The sequence below is a fragment of the Aotus nancymaae genome, unplaced genomic scaffold (assembly GCF_030222135.1).
Source record: "Aotus nancymaae isolate 86718 unplaced genomic scaffold, 86718_ANA_hifiasm-v0.15.2.pri h1tg000059l, whole genome shotgun sequence".
Classification (NCBI taxonomy): domain Eukaryota; kingdom Metazoa; phylum Chordata; class Mammalia; order Primates; family Aotidae; genus Aotus; species Aotus nancymaae.
In genome coordinates, this window is record NW_026988473.1 from 4,863,548 (window position 1) to 4,884,789 (window position 21,242).

Sequence of the window (21,242 nt, forward strand, 5' to 3'; positions counted from 1 at the left end):
CAGTTGTCATCTGCAAGCACTGCTGCTGAAATGTTCCAGTATGCCAGGCTAAGTTTAAATCCATACAAGTCTCTTTAGCACTGTAAATTGTTTCTGAGTTACGGTATAGGTTTATTAATTCTCAGGAATCCCAAGGGCTCATAAAAAGGTGTTCAACATTATTAATCGTTAGGGAAATACAAATTAAATCTGTAACTAGATACCATTACACATCTATTAGGATGGCAAAAATTTTTTAACTGGAAATTTCAAGTGCTGGCAAGGATGCAGAGCAACTCTCACACTCTGCTGTCAAGAGTGCAGAATGGTACAGCCACTCTGGAAAACTGCTTCGTAGCTTCTTTTTTCTTCTTCTTCTTTTTTTTTTTTTTTTGAGATGGAGTCTCTCTGGATCTTGGCTCACTGCAACCTCTGCCTCCTCATCCCGATTCAAGCAATTCTCCTGCCCCAGGCTCCTGAGTAGCTGGGATTACAGGTGCATGCTGCCATGCCCAGCTAATTTTTATATTTTTAGTAGAGACAGGGTTTCACCATGTTGACCAGGCTGGTCTTGAACTCCTGCCCTTGTGATCTGCCCGCCCAAGCTGGAGTGCAATGGCACCATCTTGGCTCACTGCAACCTTCACCTCCCGAGTTCAAGCGATTCTCGTGCCTCAGCCTCCCGAGTAGCAGAGGCTACAGGCATGTGCCACCACACCAGGCTAATTTTTTGTTTTAACAAAATACAGACGGGGTTTACCATGTTGGCCAGGCTGGTCCTGAACTCCTCACCTCAGGTGATCCGCCAGCCACGGCCTCCCAAAGTGCTGGGATTACAGGCGTGAGCCACCGCGCCCGGCCCCTGTCTCTATTTTTAAAAATAAAATTTAAGGAAAAAAAGTGGGCGTGTGTGTGTGTGTGTGTGTGTGCGTGCGCGCGCGCACGTGCGTAAAACAGGGTCTCCCTCGGTCGCCCAGGCTGGAGTGCAGTGGCGTGATCTCGACTCACGACAGCCTCGGCCTCCTGAGCTCAAGCGATCCTAAAACTGGGACATTAATGTCTGCTGCAGAGCATGTCGCCGAGGAATACAGGAAGGTGCCCTGCATAACGCCTGGCACACAGTAAGGGCTCCGCAGTGGCTAGTTCCCGATCAGAGCACGCCAGGCACGTAGCAGGCGCGAAGGGCTGGTCAGTCTGGGAGGGACCTGAAGGCGCCCGGGCGTCCTGCGGGTGGGGCCGCGCGTGTCCGTCTGGCAGCAAGAACGAAATGCGCATGCGCAGACCGCGGCCAGGCCTCGGAGCGGCGCCCGAAGGGGCGGCGGGAAGCGCAGTTGCGCGTGCGCAGAAGGTATGGCGGGCGCGCGACAAGAGCTCTGAGGTCGCGGACTAGCGGGCGAGTCAGTACCTCAAGCGGACTTCGTTCGAGGTCGGTGCCCTCCCTTTTCAGAGAGCACTTCTTAGTGGGTATTCTGGCCGGGGCCACTTTTCTGAGGCCTCCAAGGACCCCTAATCAGTGTGTGAGACACAGCCTGGCCGAGCCTGGGAGCCACCTGGGGCTGAGGTAACGGCACACAACGGCCCGGGGTCCTCTGGATGTTGTCTTTGCGTTTCTGTTTATTTCTGAGGGAAGTTTCCGGCCCAGGCCCCACCCTCCGCAGCCGAAGTGCGGCCCTCCTCCCCGCTGAGGTCCCTTTCTTAGCGCCGGACTCCCGGGACACCTAGCAGGTTCGCCCAGCGTCCAGGCCGTGCCACTGCAGGGCTCCCACGTGGAGGCCATGGGACTGGCGCGCAGGTTGCAGGCCGAGATGGTGCGAGGATGAGACGGGGCCCCCAGGCCTGTGCCCCCTGCTTCGAGCGAGTGACCAGGCACAGAGAGTCCGGGAGCCCTGTCATCTGCCGACTCCAGGGACTGCTCTTTCCCCACTCCACACCCAGCGCCCCTAACCCCGACCTTTTTTTTTTTTTGAGAGGGAGTCTAGCTCTGTCATCCAGGGTGGAGTGCAGTGGCGCGATCTCGGCTCACTACCACCTCAGCCTCCTGGGTTCAAGAGATTCTCCTGCCTCAGCCTCCCGAATAGCTGGGCTTGCAGGCATGCACCGCCACGCTCGGCTAATTTTTGTGTTTTTGGTAGAGATAGGGTTTCACCATGTTGGCCAGGCTGGTCTTGAACTCCTGACATCAAGTGATCTACCTGCCTCTGCCTCCCAAAGTGCTGAGATTACAGGCACCCGCCACCACGCCCGGCTAATTTTTGTGTTTTTAGTAGAGACAGTTTCACCATGTTGGGCAGGCTGGTCTCAAACTTCTGAGCCCAGGTGAACTGCCCACCTCAGCCTTCCAAAGTGCAGGGATTACAGGCATGAGCCACCGTGCCTGGCCACACCCCGCCTTCTTACCACACACTTTCTCCAGGAACTAAAGTGTTCCTTCTGGTCTATACCCACCCTCCAACCCGGGCTAGCAGTTGCCATGAAAACAAGATTTCTTCCATTGAAACATTTCCTGTCACATCATGTCTTGATTTGAATGAGTTTCTGGCTTTCAAATGCCTGATTGCACCTTGCAAGTAAATATGAGTCATGGAACTGAGATTTCTGTGCAGCTTCCCAGAGCCTTGATTGAATTTTGGCATCTGGGCACATGGACAGAAAGATGCCAGCAGGTATACTTTGCTGAACATCTTTTCCTTTTTTGAACTCTAGGTCCTTTATGAGTTCATCTGCAGGTAGGAAGCCACAGTTTCCAGCAGTCTATCTAGAATCTCTCTTTGAATATTTCATTGGCATCTCAAACTTGAGCGTGTCCAGATATAGACTCAACGTCTTGCCCTCAAAAATTTACTTTCCAAGGCTCCTGTTTTTGGGAAGTGGTGCTTTTACCTCTTCAGTTAGTTGCCAGAGCAACCTGGAGTCATTGTTCTCTCACCCCATCAAGTCACCGAGTCATTACTAGGCATCTTCCAAATCAGTCCACTTCTCTTCATCTTCACTTTTATCACAGTAGACCAGGCTACTGTCAGCTTCTGCCTTGAGCCAGAGAAGGCTCCTAGCTGGTTTTTCATCTGTTCTTGTTCCGGGTTGTTGCCCACATTGCAGCCAGGCGGGGTATTTTTTTTTTTTTTTTTTTTTTAAGTCACGGCCATCTGGTCATGTCATTTTTTTATTATACTCTTCAGTGCCTTCTGATTGCTCTTATGGTAGATTCCACAATCCGTAACATGGTTTATAAGAAAGGCCCTCATCCCTTCTCTACAATTTCTCCCTAGATGATCTCATCTATTCCAGTAGTTTCACACACCATCTAAACACTGGTGACTCAAATGTATATTTCCGTCTTGATTTCTGTCCCTTACACACTAGGAGATTGCCTCCTCAGTATATCCACTTGGATGTCTCATAGGCCTCTTAGACTTAAAACAGAACTACTAATTTCCTCTGCTCCCTCCCACCCCAAATCTCTTTCCCTAGAATTATTCCTGATCTCAGTAGAGTATGTACCATTGTCTACCTAATTACAAAGGCAAAAAACCTGAGGGCCTTCCTTGATTCCCACATCTAGTTCATTAGTCTAAAATATATCTCAACTCCAGCTATTTACTTATTTCTAAAATCCCAAGTCCAAATCAGCAGCATCTTTCTCCTGGATGACTACAGAAAGCTTCTTAACTGGTCTCCCTGCTTCTGCTCCTGTCCCCTTACAGTTCATCTTCCTTTCAGGCACCAGATATTTAGATATTTTGGACCAAGCATGGTGGCTCACGCTTGTAATTCCAGCACTTAGGGAGGCTGAGGTGGGCAGATTGCTTGAACTCAGGAGTTCGAGACCAGCCTGGGCAACATGGTGAAACCCCACCTCTGCAAAAATTAGCCGGTATGGTGGCGAGTACCTATAGTCTCAGCTACTTGGGAGGCTGAGTTGGAGGATTGCTTGAGCCTGGGATGTTAAGGCTGCACTGAGCTGTGATTGTGCCACTATACTCCAGCCTGCGTGCCAGAGAGAAATCCTGTCTCAAAAATAAATAAAAATAGATATTTAGATGTTTATAAAGCATACATCAAATAATTTATCTTCCCCTTATAAAATACTTGGCATAAAATCTGAACTTTTTACAATGGCCTACAAGCCTTACATGATCTGGTCCCTGCCTGACACTCCATCTTCATCTTCCTTCTCTGTCTTCATTCTCAATGTTCTAGCCACATTGACCTTTCTGTCCATTAAACTGCTCATCAAAGGCATCTGTGCTTGCTGATTTTTCTGCTTGGAATGCTTTTCCCCATGATCATTGCTCCTTTCCATGAAGGCCTCAACTCAGTTGTGATCTCTTCTGAAAGGCCATCACTGGCCATACTAACTAAAGCAGCCTTCTAGTCATCCTAAATTAAAACCATATATTATTTTCTTCACACTACTTAGAGTACCTCAATTTATATTTATTTATTTATATGTTTAATGTTGCTCTCCACACCTCCTGAAATGTAAGCCCATAAAGACAAGGAATCATGTCTCTCTTGTTACTTATATTAGTGCCCAGAACAGTGCCTGATGCACTGATGGGTCTCTGATATGTGCTGACTGACTCACTTATCTGTATAGCCTCACCTTGTAAAACTGTCTTTCTTTCCCACTGTATTTGGGTTTCTGTACTTTTGTCTTTTGAAAGCGCCATGCTTTTTCTCAACTGAGTACTCTTGTACCTGCTATTTCCTCTACCAACCCCAGACCCCGCATCCACTCTTCATTTGTGCCTCACTAGCTAATATTCTTCCTTTAGAAATTAGTCACTTAATGCTGAGCGCAGTGGCTCACAACTGTAATCCCAGCACTTTGGGAGGCCGAGGCGGGCAGAGCATGAGGTCGGGAGTTTGAGACCAGCCTGACCAACATGGTGAAACCCTGTCTCTACTAAAAATACAAAAATTAGCTGGGCATGGTGGCGCATGCCTGTAATTCCAGCTACTCAGGAGGCTGAGGCAGGAGAATCACTTGAACCCGGCAGGCAGAGGTTGCAGTGAGCTGAGATCACGCCACTCTACTCCAGCCTGGGTGATAGAGTAAGACTCTGTCTCAAATAAATAAATAAATAAATAAATAAATAAGTCACTTACTTAGAGTGGGATTCCCTGACATGTTATGGGGAAACCTAACCTAGAACCTGGGTTCTAGGTTACATGTCTCCTATCTTTTATTGTAGCAGGCATCACATTTAAAATTATTTATAAGCTCTGTGCAGGCAAGGAACAACTTCTTAACTGCTCCCCACTTCATCTACAGCCCTTAGTTGTTTCTTTTTCTTTTTTTCTTTCTTTTATTTTGAGACAGAGTTTTGCTCTTGTTGTCCAGGCTGGAATGCAATGGCATGATCTCTCCTCACTGCAACTTTCGCCTCCTGAGTTCAAGCAATTCTCTTGCCTCAGCCTCTGGAGTAGCTGGGATTACAAGCACGTGCCACTATGCCCAGCTAATGTTTTGTATTTTTGGTAGAGATGGGGTTTCACCATATTAGCCAGGATGGTCTCAATCTCCTGAACTTGTGATCCACCCTCAGCCTCCTAAAGTGCTGGGATTACAGGCGTGAGCCACTGCACCTGTCATTTCTTGGGTATTTTCAAGGAAAAGTTCTTGGTTGGAATTTGTTCAATTTTGCATTGAAATTAAAGCTAGTTTTGCACGTGTGCTCTCTTTTAAGAATTGATTTCCTAGAAAGTTTTGCTCTCTTGAATTTGCTTTTTTTTTTTTTTTTTTTTGAGATGGAGTCTCATTCTATCCCTCAAGTGCAGTGGCGCCATCTTGGCTCACTGCAACCTCCACCTACCACATTCAAGCGATTTTCATGCCTCAGTCTCCCAAGTAGCTGGGATTACAGGTGCCTGCCACCACACCCGGCTAATTTTTATATTTTTAGTAGAGATGAGGTTTCACCATTTTGGCCAAACTGGTCTCAAACTCATGACCTCAGGTGATCCACCCACTTTGGCCTCCCAAAGTGCTGGGATTACAAGCATGAGCCACCACGACAGGCTTTGAATTTGCTTTTCTAGTGAAGCATTAGGGAGAAACTCTTCAAATATATCATAATGGCTAACGTTTATATAATACTCTAGAATTTACAAAGTGGCTACTTACAGCATTATCTCATTTAATCCACACACTCCAGGGGCCATTGGAATCCCCATTTGTAGATGGAGAAACTAGGAAATGAAGAGGTTAAGTGACTTGCTCAGGGACTAATGACTAATAGAGGCAGAAGCAGGACTTAAGCCTAGGTCCTCCAATTCCAAATCTTAGTCTTTTGCACTATCCCATACTGCCTGTAACTTTTCTTCCTTTGTTTTAAAACCATGTTTTGTGATCACATAAAAATGTGTGGAGAGTCTGAGCCTTTATATGCAAGATCTCGTCAACTTAATAATAGTTACTGGGACATAGTATCACCATGGCCACAATGCTCAATGTTGGAAAATAACCCTGTGAAATATTTGAAACACTACTCCTACGTGGTTGTTTGGGATATGCAGTCGTCTAATCTTTATTTTCAAATGAGGTAATTAGTGTATGGTGTTTGTTTCTGAAGGAGGCAGCCAGCAATTAACAGGAACAGGCCCTAGCTAGAAGAGGGTTGTTTTTTCTTCTTTCAGACAACCAGCTGTGATACAGCACATGAAATTTCCTCTTTGGACTGTCATTTCCAACAAATGTCTTTCATTTCCTTTGCTCTGATGCCCCATCCCTCTGTTGGGGGTGGAGCGGAAGGCAAGTTATTGCATCCTAGTGGAATCCCCTGGCTAGATGGTAGTGGCTCATGCCTGTAATCCAGCACTTTGGGAGGCCGAGGCAGGAGGATCACTTGAGGCCAGGAGTTCAAGACCACCCTGGGCAACATAGTGAGACCCTGTTTCCAAAAATTTTAAAAATCAGCTAGGCATGGTGGTACACACCTGTAGTCCTAGCTACTCAGGAGGCTGAAATGGGAGGATCTCTTGAGCCTAGGATTTTGAGGCTGCAGTGAGCTATGATTACACCACTGTATTCTAGCTTGGATGGCAGAGCAAGACCCTGTCTCTTAAAAAAAAAAAAAATCTAGGCACAGTGGCTCATGCCTGTAATCCCAGCACTTTGGGAGGCTGAGGCGGGCAGATTGCCTGAGGTCAGGAGTTCAAGACAAGCCTGACCAACATGGTGAAGCCCCATCTCTACTAAAAATACAAAAATTAGCTGGGCATGGTGGCATGCATCTGTAGTCCCTGCTACTCAGGAAGCTGAGACAGGAGTATGACTTAAACCTGGGAGGCAGAGGTTGCAGTGAGCCAAGATCACGCCACTGCACTCCAGCCTGGGTGACAGAATGAGACCCTGTTTCAAAAAAACAAAAACAAAAAAAGAATCCTTGGAAGAATTAAGGGTTAAATTTCTGTGGCAGCAATGTAAGTCTCACCAGGTGGGCTCCCTGCCTACTGAGAAGAGTCATCTGGCACTAAAACATCAAAACTAGCCTGGGTTCCTGCCATGCCTTCAGCATGGGGCATCAGTAAGTTTTTCTCAGGATATGATCGGTACTTCCCCTCTGGGGACTGTGCAATTGGCACAACTATTTCTTTTCATTTTTGACTGCAATTCTAGTCTAAATAGTCTCATGGGCTCTGGCTCCAATCTCCTGTCATTCTAATCCCAAGCAGCCAAGATCAGACACTGGAGTATCTCTTTACTGGCAGCCCCAGACTTGAACTTTGGAAATTGTGGGAAATTCTATTCTTTGGGCACGTAGAACTTGTGACTCTACAATAGAAGAGCTTCTACCATGGAAGTGTTTTCCCTGCTGAGTAGAAATGGCATCAGAATAATATGGAGAAAAGCATAATGAAAATAGTTTTTTATGTGTATATGATATTTTACTACTTTAAAAAATGATTTATGTTTATTATGTTTTTTTCCTCCTTATAACCCCAGGAAGCAGATTGGCAGAGTGGTTAAGAATATCAAGTCTAGATCTGTATTGCCTTAGTTTAAATTCACATTCCAACATTTATAGCTATGGGCAGTTTACTTCATCCCTCAGTGCCTCAGTTTCCTCACCTATCAAATTTAGACTTATAGGCTTCTAGTGAGGATTAGAATAGGGCATGGCAAAAGTTGATATAGAGTATTGTTATTGTGTAAGTAAGAAAACCAAGTTTCAGAGAAATTAGGAACATTGGACTGAGATTCAAACTCAGATTCTCCTTATTTTGGGCCTGTTCTGTCCACTCCATCTTAGCTGCCTCTGAAAGCAATACCTTGTATATTTGTATACTGGTACTGTTGTATGTTGCTAGTTTTGATCCTTAGGAACTCTGGACCTTCTCTAATTATATATTTTTATTTCTTCCATCTCCCCTTGTTCCTTAACTCCTCACAGAGAGGGACTTAAGTGGACAGAGATTCTAGAACAGGAGAAATAAAACAGTAAGTGCTAGGGGTATAGTACGCAGTCTTGGGACACAGGGAAGCCTCACAAATGGTGGAGAGGAAGAGTAATTGATAGATCTAGAAAATAAGCCATTCCTTGGTACCACTCAAAAACATTAACGTACAACCTCATTTGCTACATTGGTTGTGGCAGGGAGTTGTAGTGACATCTTAATTTCATCTAAAATTGATAGCAAACATCCTCCTAATTGGTGTATCCTTTGGATCGTGTCATTATTTAACTTGAGCTCTCTCTGTATCCACTGAGATTCCAGTGAAAGTGGGGAGGAGAGAACAGATTCAAGAGATACTTGGAGGTCTGGTGCAGTGGTTCATATCTGGAATCCCAGAACTTTTGGGAGGCTGAGGCAGGTGGTTCACCTGAGGTTGGGAGTTTGAGACCAGCCTGACCAACATGGAGAAACCCCATCTCTACTAAAAATACAAAATTGGCCAGGCATGGTGGCACATGCCTGGAATCCCAGCTACTTAGGAGACTGAGGCAGGAGAATCACTTGAACCCAGTGGTGAGCTGAGATTGTACCACTACACTCCAGCCTGGGCAGCAAGAGCAAAACTCCATTTCTGAGAGAGAGAGAGAGAGAGAGAGAGGGAGAGGGAGAGGGAGAGGGAGAAAGGGGGAGGATGAGGGGGAGGGGGAGGGAGAGGGAAATATACTTGGGAGAAACATTTAATTCTATTAAAGACCCTGTGAGTCATCAGGGCAGATATTCATATCATTAGTGTTATGGAAGAGAAACTATTTGCACAAGATCATAAATGACAAAACTTCTATTTTGGTCTTTTTCCCCATGCAGGTAGGAGAATGGTCCAAGTGATGAATAGCAGCGTTGATCCTGCTACATAAGCAGTAGTGTTGAGTGTGGACATTTTACTCATGAAGCGATGTTACAGATTGGGCAAATTCCCTTTTCTGTAAATAAGGAACAATCTTTAGCTTTTTAGTAATTCTCTAATATTTCTATTTTATTTAGGCCATCATTTGGGAGCAATGAGTTTAAAACCCTTTACCTACCCATTTCCAGAGACGAGATTTCTTCACGCAGGATCCAATGTGTATAAATTCAAAATCAGATACGGGAACAGTATCAGGTAATTTCAAAGGTAGGAGGGTAGTTTATGTAAACATTAGTTAGTGCTAGTGCATTCCCACAGGTCACTCCTTTTCTACCTTCACCCAGGTGAGTTCAGGAGAGTGGTAAAGTAGCATATTGCAGGATGTCTTTCCCAGGAATTTTATATTCTATATATATATATATTATTCATATGAGTCTCTAAACTAGGGACAACATATCTTTTTTTTTTTAAGAGAACTGGATCTCACTGTGTTGTCCAGGCTAGTCTCAAACCTCTGGCCTCAAGCAATGAAGTCTCACTATTTTGCTCAGGCTGGTCTCAAACTCCTGGGCCCAAGGGATCTTCCCTCCTCAGCCTTCCGAAGTGTTGGGATTCCAGGCATGAGCCACCTGTACCCAACTTGCATTCCTTAAAATTATTAAGGACCCCAAAGAGCTTTTGATTATATCTGTCAATATTTGTCATAAAAATTAAAGCAAAAAAGTAAAACAGTGTGTTTATTAATTTAAGAATAATATATGCAAGAAATATAATATTATTAAAGTTATATTTAGTGAGCCAGGTGTGATGGTTTATTCCTGTAATCTCAGCACTTTAGGCCGAGGCAGACTGATCACCTGAGGTCAGGAGTTCAAGACCAGCCTGGCCAACATGGCAAAACCCTGTCTCTACTGAAAATACAAAAAAAATTAGCTGGGCGTGGTGGCATGTGCCTGTAATCCCAGCTACTCAGAAGGCTGAGGCACGAGAATCGCTTGAACCCAGGAGGTAGAGGTTGCAGTGAGCTGAGATCGTGCCACTGCACTCCAGCCTGGCTGACAGAGTTAGATTCCATTCAATAATAAATAAATAAGTAAAATAAAATTATGTCGGCTGGGCGTGGTGGCTTACGCCTGTAATCCCAGCACTTTGGGAGGCCAAGGTGGGCGGATCACGAGGTCAAGAGATTGAAACCATCCTGGCCAACATGGTAAAACCCTGTCTCTACTAAAAATACAAAAAAATTAGCCAGGTGTGGTGGCATGCGCCTGTGGTCTCAGCTACTCGGGAGGGTGAGGCAGAAGTATCGCTTGAACCCGGGAGGTGGAGGTTGCAGTGAGCCGAGATTGTGCCACTGCACTCTAGCCTTGCGACAGAGCAAGACTCCATCTCAACAATAAATAAATAAATAAAAATAAAATTATATTTAAAAATTGAGAAGATTGGCATTATTTACAGTCCTGGAATTTACCCTAGGGGTGCCAGGGTGGTTTCAGCATGTAAAAACCCATCAGACCTGTAATCCCAGCACTTAGAGAGGCTGAGGTGGGTGGATCACTTGAAGTCAGGAGATCCAGACTAGCCTCCCCAACATGACAAAACCCCATCTATACTAAAATTATAAAAAAATAGCCAGGCATGTTGGCATGAGCCTGTAGTCCCAGCTATTCAGGAGGCTAAGGCAGGAGAATCGCTTGAACCTGGGAGGCGGAGGTTGCAGTGAGCCAAGATCTTACCTGTGCACCACATTTGATCAAATCCAGTACCTCACCCTTTCAGGATAAAAACACTCAATTAAAAAAAAAAAAAAAACACTTGGCCGGTCACAGTGGCTCACATCTGTAATACCAGCACTTTGGGAGGTCGAGTCAGACAGATCACCTGAAGTCAGGAGTTCAAGACCAGCCTGGCCAACATGGTGAAAACCTGCCACTACTAAAAATACAAAAATTAGCCAGGTGTGGTGGCAGGCACCTGTAATCCCAGCTACTCGGTAGGCTGAGGCAGGAGAATCGCTTGAACCTGGGAGGCAGAGGTTGTAGTGAGCCAAGATTGTGCCATTGTACTCCAGCCTGGGCAACAAAAGCAAAATTCCATCTCAAAAAATAAAAATAAAAAATAAATTAGCTTATTTGTATTTGGAATTTGGAAAGGTAGGACTATATCCCTCTTAGATCATTGTGGATATTCTTTGACCCTATGACAAAACTGGACAAGTCATAGTTTGGGTTTTTTTTTAATTGGTAATTTTTTTTAAGATTAGTTGCAAAATGTGGAATTTGAAATTGTGTCATGAACTTTTTGAAGTCTGTTACATTAAAATATATTGGTCTTTGTTGTTCTTTGAATGTTTGACCTAGGAGGATTTTTTTTTTTTTTTTTTTTTTTTTTTTTGCATTTTAGGTTTTGGTGTTTTGTTTTTTTAAGATGGTGTTTCAAGCTTGTCGTCCAGGCTGGAGTGCAATGGTGTGATCTTGGCTTACTGCAACCTCCGCCTCCCAGGTTCATGTGAGTCTCCTGCCTTGGCCTCCCAAGTAGCTGGGATTTCAGGCACCCGCCACCAAGCCTGGCTAATTTTTTATGTTTTTATTTTTATTTTACTTTATTTATTTATTTATTTGATACAGAGTTTTGCTCTTGTTGTCCAGGCTAGACTGCAATGGCGCGATCTCAGCTCACTGCAACCTCTGCCTCCCGGGTTCAAGCGATTCTCTTGCCTCAGCCTCCTAAGTAGCTGGGAATCCAGGCATGTGCCACCATGCCCGGCTAATTTTTTTATCATTAGTAGAGATGGGGTTTCTCCATGTTGGTCATATGGGTCTCCAACTCCCAACCTCAGGTGATCCGCCCTCCTCAGCTTCCCAATGTGCTGGGATTATAGCGTGAGCCACCGAGCCTGCCTGACCTAGGATGATTTTGTAACATTATGTGTTTCATTGGTCATTTGGAATATTTTGGTTCACTAACTTATGCAGATCCTCCAAATATTGACACATTTCATTATACAGTATCAAAAAATATTTGTTAATATCACCACAATCTTAAAAGTGTTGAAGTATTTAGAAACTGTCAAACTCACAATGGTGGACAGAAATTTTCCAAAATTTAAATTTTCACTTGAAAGGCCAAAATTTATTGGTGACAACAAGTATTGTCAGTTGTTTTCCTTTATTTGACATGCTTATTTTATTCATTTTTAAGAAAATGTCTATCAAACTCCCAAGTATGAATAACAACCATAGTTTGTCTGTTAGTTAATCATTCAAGTAAAATATTCCATGAAGAAAAGCAGAGACAGTTCAGTTTGCAGCTTGAACAGTCACACATGAGTTTCCCTAAAATAACCATCATATTTTGGTATGCAGCAGAACTGCTTTATGCATACTTTGTGTTTTCTCATATAACATTTAAAAAATATGTAGTCAAAGATTTGAGATTTTATAAAATGATTGCTTTTCTTTTTTTTTTTCTACTGCTTCCTCAAGGATATTCAGTGAAACAGGATTTTTTTTTCTTATGCAGCAGTAAAGATTACTTTGACTTTCGTATCCGAGTCACGGCACCAAAGGAAAAATAAAAAGATTGCTTTGACTGATAGTACAGCCTAGTGCAACTGGCTAGATTTGTGCTAAGGCGCTAGCAATTTTGCCCACCATTGCTTTTGCAATCATGGTTACACATATTAACATAGTGAGAAAGGCAAATTGTATCTTAGTATTATTATGAAAATAATTTTACCCTGGCAGACCCATTGAAAGGGTCTTCAGGCTAGGCATGGTGGCTCATGCCTGTAATCCTAGCACTCTGGGAGGCTGAGGCAGGCAGATCACGAGGTTAAGAGATCGAGACCATCCTGGCCAACATGATGAAACCCCATCTCTACTAAAAATACAAAAAATTAGCTGGTCATGGTAGTGCATGTCTGTAGTCCCAGCTACTTGGGAGGCTGAGGCAGGAAGATCGCTTGAACCTGAGAGGTGGAGGTTGCAGTGAACTGAGATTACGCCAGTGCATTCCAGCCTGGCAACAGAGTGAGACTCCGTCTCAAAAAACAAAAAAAAAAAAACGGAGGGGTCTTCAAAACCCTTAAGGGTCCCCAAAGCACACTTAAAAGTACAACTGCTCTAACAAATGATTAACTTTCACAGTGGGAATTTCAGGTCTTAGCAGGTTAACTAAGAAGTCATTTTGGTACAGCCTGTACCAATGTTCAGACCATACCACGTAGGTGATCACTTCTTCCTCATGAGCATTGGGGCAGCATACAAAATTTTTACTTATGTTTCTTTAGCTCAGTGGAAGTGTTATTTTTGCCCTAGTAGAGTCTACTCTCTCCCAAGCTTTCCTGGATCATGTCTTACTTGTCTCTTGTCTGTTTACCTTCTAGAGGAGAAGAGATAGAAGATAAGGCAGTCATCATCCGGGAGCTGGAGGTAGGGAAAGAAGCATACAACTTCTGGAAAAGTTATTCTTTAAGCTAAGGATACATCCACATTCAGGTTTTAATTATTTCCTATAAACTGAGTTACAACCTCCACTTGATAACTTGGCTTCTCCCTGCCACATCTTTGCAAAGAAACTTTACTGTTTTTCCAGGGAAATGTAAAGCTTTTATTCTTTCTCAGTTTTCCTAGTTGAAGTGTCAGCACCTTTGAGGCTTAGAGCTTTTTGTTTCTACCAGAGTTCCCAGCCTTGGGCAGCTCTCTTGTGGCAGCTGGCATACAGAAAGCTTCTGGAGGACTGCCTCCTTCCAGGGCTCTGGGAAACCTTACCATCCCAACCACTGCCTGGTACTTGACGTTCAGGAAACTTGACTGTAAATACACAGACAAGGCTGCTGTGTCTTCATTTTAATTGGAAACATTTGCAATTGCCTTATTCTGACTTCATTTTCATTCCTTTCTACCCAATTCCTCTAGCTTTAGGTTTAGGAAAGAAGACTGAGCAGGCGGTCAGCTTTACAAATTGGTGAAAGCAATGTACAAGGAGTTAGTGTTGTGGGGGTTGGCCCTGGATTCCAGTCCTGGTGTAGCCACCAATTAGCTGCATGGCCCTTGGAAAATCATGTATCAATTTGGATCTTAATTGCCTCATTTGGAAAATGAGAGGTTTAAACTAGCTTTTACTTTTCTGACTTCACAATTCAGTGATTTATGACTATTGTGATTTCTTAATAAGACATATGCCTCCACATTTCAAAGCAATTAAATACACTTAAACACAAAACTCTGTGAAACCAAAACTGAGTCATACCCTTAAGAAGGTACCTCTTTGGCTAAGTGTTAAAAGATACATTAGGATCTTGCAGGACCCTCAAGGATGTCATTATAAATAAGTTATTTTAATATAGGACCAAGAAAATGTTATACCTATTTTAATTAAGATCAGAGCAGACTTTATTTCACTTTGCTTCTGTTAACCTGGGCAGTGAAAAGCTCAAGGAAGCATAGCAGAGAGGAGGGAACACAGACTTTGGAGTCAGTCAAACCTAGATTTGAATTCTCTGTAGTAGGATATGTCTAGCTTATAATTATAATAGCTAATATTTATTGAGTAATTACTATGGGCAGTGTTCTGCCATTCACAGTGTGACTTTGAGCAAATTACCTACCCTCTCTGAGTCTGTTTCCTTACCTGTCAAATGAGCTTAATAAAGAAGGCCTGTTTAAAGATTGAGCATTAGAAATAGATGTCTGCAATGCCTGCCACACAGTAGCTCAATAATTAGTAGCTTGAGCGTATTTATTCAATATATTTCATATTTAAACTTCCAAGGTACATTTGATATGCATATGCATCTTTCTCTTATGCTCACTAGTCTGGGGGCAGATGTTATTCTCTTTTCTTCATTTAGAGAACATTTACTGAGGTCGGGTGCTGTGGCTCATGCCTGTAATCCCATCACTTTGGAAGGCTGAGGCAGGTGTATTACCTGAGGTCAGGAGTTTAAGACCAGCCTGGCCAACGTAGTGAAACCCCGTCTCTACTAAAAATACAAAAATTAGCTGGGCTTGGTGGCATGTACCTGTAGTCCCAGCTACTCAGGAAGCTGAGGCAGGAGAATTGTTAGAACCTGGGAGGTGGAGGTTGCAGTAAGCCAAGATCACGCCACTGCGCTCCAGCCTGGGCGACAGAGCGAGACTCCATCTCAAAAAAAAGAAAAGAAAAGAAAAGAAAACATTTACTGAGAAGCAGGCTAGCCTACCGGTTAAGAGTAGGAGTCTGGAACCCCACTGCCTTGGTTCAGATCTTGGCCCAGCTATTTCTAGCTATGTAACCTAGAATACATTTTTTCACCTCTCTTTGTCTGTTTCCTCATCTGTAAAATGGGAATAATAGAATTGTCTATCTCACAGCGTTTTTGTGAGAGTTAAATGAATTAATATGTATGAAAACAGTAACACAGCCAGGCTCAGTGGCTAATGCCTGTAATCCCAGCACTTTGGGAGGCCGAGGCGGGTGGATCACCTGAGGTCAGGAGTTTCTGACCAGCCTGGCCAACAAAGTGAAACCCTGTCTCTACTAAAAATACAAAAATTAGCCAGGTGTGGTGGTGGGCACCTGTAATCCCAGCTACTTGGGAGATTGAGGCAGGAAAATCGCTTGGACCCAGGAGGCAGAGGTTGCAGTGAGCAGAGATCACGTCATTGCACTCCAGACTCCAGCCTTGGCAACAAGAATGAAACTCCATCTCAAAAAACAAAAACAAAAACAAAAACAAAAACAAAACAAAACAAAACAGTAATACTTCTCATAGTAATTACTCAATAAATATTAGCCATTATAATTATAAGCTAGATACTATGCTACTATGGAGAATACAGAGATAAACAAGATACAATTTCTTTTTTTTTAAATTTATTTATTTTACTTTAGGTGCATACTATATCTGGTATTTCTCCCCGTGTTATCCTTCCCCACCCTCCCCACCCACAATGTGTCTCCCCTACCCACCCCCAACTGTCCCCAGTGTGTGATGCTCCTTTCCCTGAGTCCACATGTTCTCATTGTTCAACACCCATCTATGAGTGAGAACATGTGGTGTTTGGCTTTCTGTTCTTGTGTCAATTTGCTGAGAATGATGGTTTCCAGATTCATCCAAGTCCCTACAAAGGACATGAACTCATCATTTTTTATGATTGCGTAGTATTCTGTGGTGTATATGTACCACATTTTCTTTGTCCAGTCTATCATTGATGGGCATTTGGGTTGGTTCCAGTTCTTTGCTATTGTACACAGGGCTGCAATGAACATACGTGTACATGTGTCTTTATAGTAGAAAGATTTATAGTTATTTGGGTATATACTCAGTAATGGGATTGCTGGGTCAAATGGAATTTCTATTTATAGATCCTTGAGAAATCGCCACACTGTTTTCCACAATGGTTGAACTAATTTACACTATCACCAACTGTGTAAGAGTGTTCCTATTTCTCCACATCCTCTCCAGCATCTGTTGTCTCCAGATTTTTTAACGATCACCATTCTAACTGGCATGTCTCACTCTGTCGCCTAGGCTAGAGTGCAGTGGTGCAGTCATAGCTCACTACAGCCCCAATCTCCTAGGTTCAGGTGATCCTCCCACCTCAACCTCCTGAGTAGCTGGTATTACTGGCATGTACCACCACACCCAACTAATTTTTGTGTATTTTGTAGAGATGGGATTTTACCACGTTGCCCAGGTTGGTCTCACTCCTGGGCTTCAGCAATCCACCTGCCTTGGCCCCCCACAGAGTACTGAGATTACAGGCATGAGCCACTGCACTGGCCAGTTTCTATCTTCTTTGAACCCAAACATGATAACAGTGAAGCTTAGGGTGAAATGACAAGGCTGGGACTGAAATTCAGACTCTTTTCCCATAGAAATTTTGTAGTCTTTATGATGCCATATTAATTAGTATAGACTAATGAGCACAGCTTAATTAGGGATTAATCAATTTAAAGTGAGTAGAAAAAAGAGTTTGACTTAAACAAAAGCAAAATACTATATATCAGTAAATACCAGTATTATTCATTTATTCAATATACATTTGATGAGGACTTGCTATGCATTATTCATGATGGTAGATACCATAGAAGGGATATTAAGATAAATCAGGTGTATATTCTACTTCAGGTAGATCTCCCAGTAAGGAATAGAAAACATTTGTATATGGAATGTAGTAAAGACTCCAGGCTAACTACAGTGAAGTTTGATACTAACAACTAATTACAACTTGGTAAATCAGGGAAAGCTTTCTGGATGAGATGGCTTTTGAACTATGCCTTAAAGGATAGGTCGGATTTGGACATGTGCTGATGGGAGGAAAGAGCATTTCAGGAAGAGAAATTCCCTTTCTATGCAAAAGCATAGAAATGGAGAAGCAGGCTGGGTGCAGTGGCTCACGCCTGTAATCCCAGAACTTTGGGAGACTGAGGAGGGCAAAGCACTTGAGCCCAGGAGTTCAAGACGAGCCTGGGCAACATGGTGAAACCCCATCTCTACAAAAAATACAAAAATTAGACAGGTGTGGTGGCACATGCCTGTAGTCCCAGCTACTGGGGAAGCTGAGGTGGGAGGATCACTTGAGCCCAGGAGGTGGAGGTTGCAGTGAGCAGAGATCACGCAACTGCACTTCATCCTGGGCCACAAAGCAAGACTCTCAAAAAAAAAAAAAGAAAAAGAAATGGAGAATCAGAACACATGTTAAAGGAGCAGCAGATAGTTCAGTTTTGATAGTATGTAGGGTATGTGACTAGCAGTGATAAATATAAACAAAGATCGGCTGAGGCTCAACAGTGTTAAAGTCATTTCAAATATGTTTTTCAGGATTCTATCCGTGCGGTCTTGGGAAACTTGGACAATCTTCAGCCCTTTGCTACAGAACACTTCGTTGTATTTCCCTGTATCCTTTTTTTTTTTTGAGATGGAGTCTTGCTCTGTTGCCCAGGCTGGAGTACAATGGTGCGATCTCGGCTCACTGCAACCTCCTCAGCCTCCTGAGTAGCTGGGATTACAGGAGCGTACCACCACGCCCAGCTAATTTTTGTATTGTTAGTAGAGGCGGGGTTTTACAATGTTGGCCAGGCTAGTCTCGAACTCCTGACCTCAGGTGATCCACTCAGCTCTGCCTCCCAAAGTGCTGGTAGGATTACAGGCATGAGCCACTGTGCCTGGCCTATCCTTTCTTTTCTGGGTGGAACATTGTAGACTCAAATGGAAGTAGCAAAACCATAGGCGGTTTGGAAAGTAGGTCAGGGAAAGGAGAGAGAGTCTCATCCCTAAAATAGTACTTAGGGATGCATACTGCCATCTTTCCTCGCTCCTTAGCAGCATTTCCCAGATAAAAGCAAATGGGAGAGAGTTTCCCACTTGAAATTCAAACATGGGGAAATTATCTTGATCCCCTACCCATTTGTTTTTACTCTATATGTGGAGATGAAATGGTTCCATGAAAACCTGTCACCTGGTAAGTGGAATGATGTGGATAGCAGAGAAGAAAATGGTTTAGCAGTGCCAGCTGGATATGGTGAAATGGGCTACTGGATTGGGCTCCAGCCACACAGTGCACAGGTCAGGATCATGTACTCCAGACCAGATTAACCGGTTCAAATACTGGTGGCCCTGCCACTTAATAGCTATGTGAAATTAGATAAGTTACTTAATCTTTCTGTGCCTCCCTTGTGAAATGGTGAAGAATAATACTAGTACCTATATCATTGAGTTGTGATTAGGGTTAAATATATAAATACTAGTAGATGAAAAGTACAAAAAGTCTGACTTAATCAATGAAAGTACTATTATATAAACGCTTCCATTAGAGAGAATTCCATGATTTTTACTTTAGAGGTGTCTTAAAGGTATCTCCCAATTTTATTTTTATTTAGACAGGATCTCACTCTGTCAGCAGACTGGAGTACAGTAGTGTGATCATAGCTCACTGTAACCTCTAACTCCTGGGCTCAAGTGACCCTCCTGCCTCAGCTTCCCAAGTAGGTAGTACTATAGGTGTGTACGACCATGCCCGGCTAATTTTTTTTTTTTTAAAGTGGAGACAGGGGTCTCACTTTATTGCCCAGGCTGGTCGCAAACTCCTGGGCTCAAGTGATCCTCCTGCCTCAGCCTCCCAAAACACTGGGATTACAGGCATGGGCCACTGTGCCCACCCCCAATTTTTATTCTCTGAGTGTTATGGCTATTCTTGCTGATTGAGGGACAAGTAAATATTACCCTTTTGATTTGAAAAGAGATGGAGGCTGGGCATGGTGGCTCATGCCTATAATCCCAGCACTTTGGGAGGCCAAGGCAGGAAGATCACTTGAGGCCAGGAGTTCGAGACCAGGCCGGCCAATATGGCAAAACCCCATCTCTGCTAAAAATATAAAATGTAGCCTGGCATGGTGGCGCAGGCCTGTAATGCCAGCTACTCAGGAGGCTGAGGCAGGAGAATCCCTTGAACCTGGAAAGTAGAGGTTATGGTGAGCCAAGATTGTACCACTGCACTTCCACCTGGGCAACAGGTTTTCCATCTCAAAAAAACAGAAAAGTGGTGCAAAGGCCTTGCCTCAAAATATCTCTCTTTTTCATTTGTTACAGATAGCTGAAGTTCTGCTTTTTTTTCTTTTGTAGTAAGGATCATCCCCTTTTTAAACCCTTTCTAGCTTGTAGATTATAATCATTCTGAAACAGGAGTAAGAGAGTTTGAAGACACTATTTTTAGGGGAAATGCTACCAAGTAGAAGGGAGAAGGGCACATGAGAAGGCTTTGCCTAGGGTCAGTTCCAATAAATAAATAGTAGCCAGAAATCCCGGTAAAACAGAGTCTTGGCAGGGTGCGGTGGCTCATGCCTATAATTCAGCCTGGGCGACAGAGAGAGACCTCGTCTCCAAATTTTTTTTAAAAAGTCTAATCTATTAAGACACTCACATTTCCTATTGTAGGGAAACCACTAAGTGACAGTCCTCTTGGGTTGGTAAGTTTGCCTTTTCTGTACAAAATGAAAATTGCCTTCATCACCTTCTGTTGTCCAAAAAGTCCTCCACTTGTCTCTTCCTCTTACTTTGCCTCTCAGTTGCTGCCCAGGTCCAATCAGAACTGTAAATATAAGACCGTATTTTCCCCCTTGGCTAGATTTCTGAGACCATGTCTGTAACAGAATGTCTATTCTTACTTGCAAAGCTGGTGTTAAAAGTTGCCTTTGGCAGTTTAAGGATGGGGAGCTCTTTTCACTATGCCTTCATGAACTGTGAACAGCTCTGGAAAAGGAGGAGTCACAGGCATCTGCTTCCTCTCTGAAGGTCCCAGCTGAGAAGAAAGCGGTAGGAGCTGTGATGAAACGAAAACACGTGGATGAGCCCAGCTCCCCCAGCAGGCTAGGGCTGGACAGGTCAGTGGTGTGGGGAGAGATGCTCATGCCTGCATCCTAGTTAGGCTTTACCAGCTATCACTATTGGTTGATCCTGTCCTTCAGTAAGTCACTGTATTTTTTAGGACTTCATCAGTATCTGCATATTCCAGTGGCTGGACTGAGGAAAAGGAGCAAGTTAATATTTATAATATGATTTGAACACAGTACCTTTGTCAGCAAAGTATGATTTTTCTGTTCATCAAGATGAAGGCTGAGAGGAAATACAATCCGATTTAACTGAATTCAGGACATTCCATAATACTTACTATGTTAATATCATCAGAAGGCATAAGACTTATGAAGTCTCAGAATATTATACAAAAACATAGGGAAACTCGAAAGAGTAAGAACAAATAAAATATAATTCTATTTTACCCAGTGAGCAGTTAGCTTTTGGAACCTTAAGAGGCAGTCCACGCCGGGCGCGGTGGCTCACGCCTGTAATCCTAGCACTTTGGGAGGCCGAGATGGGTGGATCACCTGAGGTCAGGAGTTCAAGACCAGCCTGGCCATCATGGTGAAACCCCATCTAAAAAAAAAAAAAAAAAAATAGGCAGTCCAGACTAAAATG

At 43.5% G+C, this 21,242-nt stretch overlaps 1 protein-coding gene across 8 annotated transcripts in view; it reads left to right on the forward strand.

Moving 5' to 3' along the window:
• Positions 1-1,326: 1,326 nt before the first annotated feature.
• The window catches only part of MAJIN (membrane anchored junction protein), a 34,737-nt gene continuing 14,821 nt past the window's right edge, over positions 1,327-21,242 (forward strand). For 6 of the 8 annotated variants that reach the window (XM_064364757.1, XM_064364758.1, XM_064364762.1 and 3 more), the window contains exons 1-8: positions 1,327-1,405; positions 9,421-9,538; positions 11,687-11,791; positions 13,671-13,716; positions 18,093-18,168; positions 18,607-18,732; positions 20,205-20,236; positions 20,562-20,650. In XM_064364757.1, coding sequence (XP_064220827.1) covers positions 9,438-9,538; positions 11,687-11,791; positions 13,671-13,716; positions 18,093-18,168; positions 18,607-18,732; positions 20,205-20,236; positions 20,562-20,650 — 575 coding nt within the window. In that variant the 5' untranslated portion in view covers positions 1,327-1,405; positions 9,421-9,437. The remainder of the gene's footprint in view (positions 1,406-9,420; positions 9,539-11,686; positions 11,792-13,670; positions 13,717-18,092; positions 18,169-18,606; positions 18,733-20,204; positions 20,237-20,561; positions 20,651-21,242) is intronic. The other 2 variants (XM_012463025.1, XM_012463029.1) reach the window with 2 other exon arrangements.